Below are 7,245 nucleotides of genomic sequence, written 5' to 3' on the forward strand. Positions count from 1 at the left end.
ACTAACTCATAACTAAGTTATTTACTGTCCTGAAACAATGTTAATACAATGATGTGCAGCGATCAAGCTGTAAGTTCACTTTTTATGAGCTGCTTGAAAGCTTGGATTGCTGTAAAATAAATAAATAAATAAAAAAGCTGTTACAGTAATAAACTCAGTCATTTTAATAAACAGTGGTCTGCAGGAGTATTCTTCCATTCGGCCCCAAACTGTGCTGCTGTTTCCAGGACAGGTGATCAGACATGCACTGTTAAAAGGTTGGGTGTTCCTGCAGTACCCAAGCAACCACACAGTCAGGACCTTAGCCAATTTATTAATCTTCCTGCTCCTCTGTAATCAGTTTGGACTAAATGCTTGTATTTCCTGATTTTACATCCACCCAGGTAATGATGCTGCGGTTTAGCTAATGCTTATTTATACTAATATATGACAGAATAAGAAACTGTAGAGGAATTTGACGGATAATACATCTCACAATTATTTAATTTTTATTCAAGAATATTAGTTTGTTAACACAATGTTCAACTGCTGCTAAAATCGAACATTATTTTTTTGGAACAAGGTTGATAGGTTATAAGTATAAATATATCAGTTTAATTAAATTCATTTAGCTAAATAAGTACATTTTACAAACTGGATAGAATTCATTTAAATGTGTTTTAATTGTTAAACTTACATCACTTTAATCCTGAAAGGTTAATTCATTGTTTAATTCTTCAAACAGTGAGAGGCTGTTTTATCAGTGTTTAGACGAGCGGTGTCGGTCCGGCCCGGTAGTTCTTGCTCCTCTGAACCGGGCTTTATTATTTAATCATCCTCCATCCACTCATGATTCGGACCAGTCGGGAACGCGGACCCACGAATAATAAAATTAGAAGGTTTTTCATTTAAAAGCACTTTCTTCATTACGTTACAGATTTACTAGAAGAAGCAAAAAAAGTGCGTTTCCAAAATGTGTCCTCCAAAGCGAAGCATCCTGAATGATGAGTCAGGTTTGGGGTTTTCTTGAGGCTGAAGTTGAAATCAGTTTATTCCTGTTCTTTGTATTATTTCTGCTTATTGAGTTGTTGCTCATTACGCTGCAGCTGATGTTTTTGTCGGAGTACAGTTCGGTTCCATCATGAGGCCCACACTAGCATTAGGCTACTGAGTTTTTTTCCCAAACAACTTCAGAAACTCGTCTGCGCAGGTGAAGATTTGTTGCGTTCATTTCCTGACAAATGTGACGCAGTTCAGGCAACCTAACATGCGCAGAAAGCAAGAACTTCCTCCGTGTGCTTCTGCAGTCAAGGTCTATATTATTGACTTCCTTGGAATAAGAACAGCTCCTGGAAGAGGAAAACCTTAAAGATGACCTTGGTGATGGTGAAGCTGCCTGAAAGCACCCTGCGTTATGTCCAATCTCAGGAAAAAATGGACACATGAATACATTTTTGTAAAATGTTTTGGTCTGCATTACTTTGTGTATTTGGTCTAATCTTAAATATTGTGTGCAATAATTGACATAATATGTTTTACTTTGTGAATTGAGTTACAAAAATTTTCTTTTTAGTAATATTCAAATTTCTCAATATATATACACACACACACACACACAAACATTTTCAGAAAGTTAGGCAACAAAGTATACCCACCACTTAGGAACATGAAAAAATATCCTGTAACGTTTTTTTTTTTTTTTATTAAATAATCTCTGTTCTATTAGTTCTTTCTCCATTATTAAACTTTAGTTAACACAATGTAACCTACTGAGTCATATAAACACATTGATTTTAGTTTTAAAAAGCCACAGCTTCAGTATTGTGTCTTACTATATTTTTCCAGTTGCTGAGGTTAATAAAGAAATATTAGATACAATGAGGACTCATTAGGTCCCCACTACAGAAAATATCCTCCAACATTTGCTTTTCTTGGAACGTACTCTGGGCCCTTTATGTATGATATATGTATTATGTTTTATATAAGCTGAAACAGATATATTATCCTATGCTGTAAGGTGCTAGTTTATTTTCCACCATCGCAGTCACCTCCTTTCTTCCACACATTTTATTTAAATATTGTCTGTATAAAAGTAGAATGCTTGTTTGGTTCCCCTCTTGCTCCTGCTGAGAGATGTTTGATGCTGAGGGGATTGGTCGGCTGTTATCAATATGTCATCCTGAGTGAAACAGCAGATATTTTTGATTTTAATCTTTAAAAATACCTGACATTGTTTTGGCCACATAAGCGTGACTGTGCTCCACAGCTGCTTGCACTGAACCCACAAGACTTTGAAAGCTGATATGAACACATGTATTGTTTAGAATGAAAGAAAGAGAGTGTTACTGAAAATATATTTAATAATTAAACAAAGCACAGTTACATAAAAGGAATGCAAAACAGATGAGTAAGAGTGGATCATAGAAGTTGAAAATAGACCTACTGCAAAGGTTTGAGTTCCTTCCTGAGCAGCAGCAAGTTCATCATGAAGGAATGTGACAAAAAACACACGGCTGCTTCATGGAGCAGATCCGGTCTCTGGAAGCATCCTCCTCCAGGTGCACTTAAGGGTCCCAGCGGTTCTGCAAGTCCAGCTGAATTACATCACTCCTCCTGTGTGTTCTCGAAGTGAGAGCTTGACCCGTCAGACTGACGATCGGCATCAGCAGCAGATCGTTCCTGCTCAGAGAGCTGCTCGCTGCTGGGGATGGAGTTCTTCTTTGGTCGGCCTTTTGGCTTGGTGGGGGACTCCAGTCCTCCTCCCTGGAGAACCTGCTCGTAGAAAATCTCGTTCAGGTCCATGTAATGTTCATAAGCAAATTCAGCACATCAAGATAATTGGGAAATGCTGCCATTTCAGACATGTAGACTCATTTATTTTGTAATCTATCCCCAAAAAGAGCAGGCACTCTCTGGTACTTCTCAACCACAAAGCACCGCTGCTGCCACCAATATTTGAGTTTAATATTTCAAGATAAAATAGACTCATCAGCCCTACACTGCACCATAGTTTCATCAGCAGTGCACAACTTACAATTTTCTTCCATTTCATCCTCCGGTTCTGGTACCAGGTTTTGACTTGCAGTTGACTGAGGCCCAAAGACTCGGCCAAATCTATCCTGCAGGGATCAAACACACATCCACACATTTCAGTATTTCCAATATTAGCACTGAAGTGGTTTAAAAAACAAAACAAGTAACAATTCCAATGTTTTAAACCGTTCTTTAGTATTTTAGTGAGGAGGATAAATGCTAAACCATAGCTCCAGCGTTGCCAAGCAGCAGCAGCTCCAACACTGAGTCCTTTGTATTTTTCTTTGACTTGGTGGTTTTAGAGTTTACATTTTGCAACTAAAAATAACACATGTGGTCCGACAGTGTAGGGCTAACTAGCTGCTACAGGACATGTTAGACAAAAACACTTAAACCAGCATAGCTTAATTAAACAAATCTGTATGCTAACATAGAAGCAACTTCAATGTTTCACCCTGGAATCGATGTAAAATATATTGAAAAATATTATTAAAAAATAACAAATCCTGATTCCATAAAGAGTGAAATAAAGATAATAATGAACCCTCTCATGCTACAAACACCCTGGACTTCTCCTGTGGCTTAATCCGAGTCTACAGTTAAAATCAGGGCTGTTCAGATGTTGGTTCAAATCTGTGAAATAAGTTCTAAAGGATTTTTTTTATTTGATCTGCTCTTTACAAAAAAAATTTTTAAAACGAATTATATGACAAGGTTCTATTTATTTGTATTACATGTCCATACAGTGTAATTTTCTTTCTTTTTTAGGACTATTTTTGGTTGTTTTCTAATTAAGGTGCCCAGTTGTACGCCAGTGATTTATTCAAATAAATAATTATATAAAGGAACCTGAACCCGATCCTCAGATTTAATTAGTTCCTTTCTTTTGAGGATGAACGAATATGTGTAAACTACAGCGTAGATTTAACACATTACTTAGGAGGAAAAATATGAATCTACACAAGGGTGAGCACTAAATATTACATGTAAGTTATTTGTTTCTATATAAACTCAAAACGACTTTATCAAATTGAGATTGAACTAAATGTAAACTTACAATTGGCGATTTTTCCCTTGTTTTCTACTAATAACTACTGGATCAGTTAAGAACAGAAAGGCAAAAGCACGCCGCTCCAACCGACATGGTCCAACTTATACTACCGCTGCCAGGAGAACTACTGGACTGTTTCATTCCTCGGTTCGTCTGAAGCTGAAATGGTGGAGGTCTGATTTTAACTGATATTAACATGCCTAAACTAAAATGTCTGAGTTACAGACGCACCTGTCTGGGGTAGAGAGGTACTTCTGCTTCTCGAAGCGCTTCTCCAGGCCCATGAGCTGCAGCTCGGTGAATACGGTGCGGCTCCGGCGCCCTTTCTTGCTCTTTCCGCCGCCGTCGGCTCCGTGCTCCAGCTTCCCGCGCAGGTGCAGGTCCAGCGGCAGGTGGTGGCTGGCGGGGCCGACCTGCAGGCCCGGAGCCGCGGACAGAAGCGGGGAGGCGAGCGGGGAGCCCAGCGAGCAGGACAGCGGGGACAGGGGGAACTTGAGGAGGCTCGCATGGTCGGCTTTTAACACTGCGGCGGGGTGGAAAAGGAAACATGGCGGTTCAGTTTAAAAAGTTGCTTCTTGGAGGTAAGTTTAGGTTAACGGACGAGCTTCAGTGACACAATGACCTCCGGGAAACTGTCTTCCTCATTTGAATCTTTTACACTAAATAATTCTTAATTTATGAATAACTGCGATTAACTATTAGGCCGTGTTTTTTTTTTTTTTGTTTTTGTTTTTTTTTATCGAAAGAATAAGAATTTATTTAACCTTACATTGCTCATTTAAATTGGGTCTAAGAGAGATTAATAAAAGTAGTAGAGCCTCAAAAACATGGCGGATAAATAAAAACCTGTTTTATATAGTTTTTACTGCACTTATTCATAGCATTGGTGTTTGACAGAAAACAAAGTCAGGGATAAATAAAGTCAGTTCATAATAAAATCGAGCCTCTAGTTAGGCATTCAACGGATCTGAGCTGGAACATTACGGAGACTAGAACCAAAACCATGTTGGATCAAAAACAAAACCTAACAAACCAAAAAAATCACCTGGACTAAATAGGCTCTAGAAGTCATTAGTATATATGTAAAAAACTGGGGGAAAAACAAAAGTTATTTGAAAAAAAAAAATTACTTAACTATTTAGTTTGAACAATCATAACAAAACAGGAGGCGATTCTTAAATGCATTCAACATAATCAATATTTTACTAAACTGAAAAATAAAAATGAATTATCTTTGCATTTTTGCTCATTAAAGTCTTTTGGATTTATTAAATTTATTTATTTTTATATCAAAGTAGTTTGTGGAAATCAGATCTCTTCCCTTCTGTTTTTTTCTTTCTTGATATTTTGCAACTTGATTATATTGATACAGATGCTGGATTAAAGACAGGAATAACTACATTTCTTTTTGAATAGCACGATTTAATGTGATCATGCTAGAATATTGATTAAAAATCCATAGGCCTAAGTAGGATACGTTTGGTTTTAAACAATCAACTGTGACAACTATTGCTCTAATATTAAGTCTGAGCCTAAGATGCAGAACTCACCCAGTTGACTGTGGAAAGGTCGGGCTGACAGAAGAGCCTGGACCCCGAACTTGAGCAGGTCTCCGGCCGGTGCTGATGTCTTGTGCTCCGGGTGATCCGTCAGGATTTCCTCTATCATGAAACTCCTGTAGCGGTGAGTCCTGTGGTCCGGCTGGACGTCAGGGGGGTAGTAATGCGCGCCCATGTCCAGCGGGTGCTGCATCCTTCGGGCCGTGGGATCGACACCAGGCGCGTACACGGAAGATCGCTCCTTCAGATCCCCGACTCACAAGTCATGTTTTCTCCGCAGCATCAAGTCTGCAGCTCAGAGTTGTCCTAAGGCTCTCGAGCAACCCGATTACAGGTAGGCTGATCTCCAAAGTCCTCTGATAGAGATTTGAGCTCTTTTTTTGTCCATATGCTTTTCCTTTGGCGGAGGAACCTTACAGCCGATGGTTATCACTTGCCCAGAGTCCGAGCATGTGCATGGCCTGTTGGTGTTCCTGCGGACCGAGAAGCCCGGCACCTTGGCAGTGAGATGAGGAATAAGCCTTTTGGTGTTAAGAGTTCCGTCGTGGCTCCACCCCTCCTCCCGAGATTTGCCCGTGCAGCTCTCTGTCTTTGTTGCAGCTAAATCTCCATGCAAAGGCGCGCTTGTCATGCACGGACTTATGCAAAACAGAACTAAAGATGTTTGGGAGCAAGGGCACTTCAAGCAGCTTCAAGAAAAATATTAGCCTAATGGTGGCGGTGAAAAGGCTGGAAATGAAACGAGGAAAATATAAAAACTGCTTGCAATAACTCCTGTTGATGCTTGCAATGCAGCATTTTCTAGATGCATATGTAGATTTATTTCGCATGCAACAGTCAGACTTAGTTTTGCAGTGTAACTAGATTGTTTTGATTTCTAATGTACTTCCTCAACTGCTCCTTTGCAGTTTTTGACTATAGCCCAAGTACCACAGGGGTGTTTTAGAAGAGCTTTACCTTTGAATCATGACCCCAAAACCTTCCTTCGGATGACTTGTAAATGATTTCCAGTTGAGGATCAATGATGTAGCTTTATAAAATATCGCTCTTTCTCCTTAGAAGCCTTGATCTAAAAGTTAGATCAAAGCTTCTAAGCAGAATAAAATACAGGCTATACTGACTGGAACATTGAAGAATAAAGGCACACTACCCAAAAAAGAAAGGTTAACAAGAACCATCACAGAAATCACTGAAAGCACATTTCCTTAAAAAGACTTGTGTCACTGAATAAAAGCGTTGTTGTGGCATCTGATAACAACACAGATCGGACTGGAAATTTTCTTAGAAATAAAACAAAACAAGAATAAAATGAGAAACACTTCTTTTTCCTTTGTAGGAGTGTGTAAGCAAAACAAAACGTGCTTTCCTGTCTTGTCCAGAATATATCTTCCTCTGGTGGTTGGTCTTTGGACTGCAAGGTAATGTCCTGGGAATGTAGTCTAATGCAGCCCTGTTAAACATAGAAAAAAGATCTTTTCAACTAATGCTGATGGTCCACAGATTACACACACACCCATATACACACACACACACACATATATATATGTGTATGTATATATATATATATATATATATATACACATTACGGAAAGTATTCCCAGCGCTGCACTTTTTCCACATTTA

The 7,245-nt window shown here is 39.0% G+C and overlaps 1 protein-coding gene across 1 annotated transcript; it reads right to left on the reverse strand.

Moving 5' to 3' along the window:
* Nucleotides 1–2,321: 2,321 nt before the first annotated feature.
* barx1 (BARX homeobox 1) lies at nt 2,322–6,237 on the reverse strand. Its single transcript, XM_047348263.1, has 4 exons — nt 5,614–6,237; nt 4,295–4,586; nt 3,014–3,098; nt 2,322–2,751 (listed from the first exon to the last, which is right to left on the reverse strand). The coding sequence occupies exons 1-4, from the start codon at nt 5,813–5,815 to the stop codon at nt 2,584–2,586; spliced, it is 747 nt and encodes a 248-aa protein (XP_047204219.1). The 5' UTR covers nt 5,816–6,237; the 3' UTR covers nt 2,322–2,583.
* Between the last annotated feature and the right edge of the window lie 1,008 nt (nt 6,238–7,245).

Source organism: Girardinichthys multiradiatus, chromosome 20, assembly GCF_021462225.1.
Source record: "Girardinichthys multiradiatus isolate DD_20200921_A chromosome 20, DD_fGirMul_XY1, whole genome shotgun sequence".
NCBI lineage: Eukaryota > Metazoa > Chordata > Actinopteri > Cyprinodontiformes > Goodeidae > Girardinichthys > Girardinichthys multiradiatus.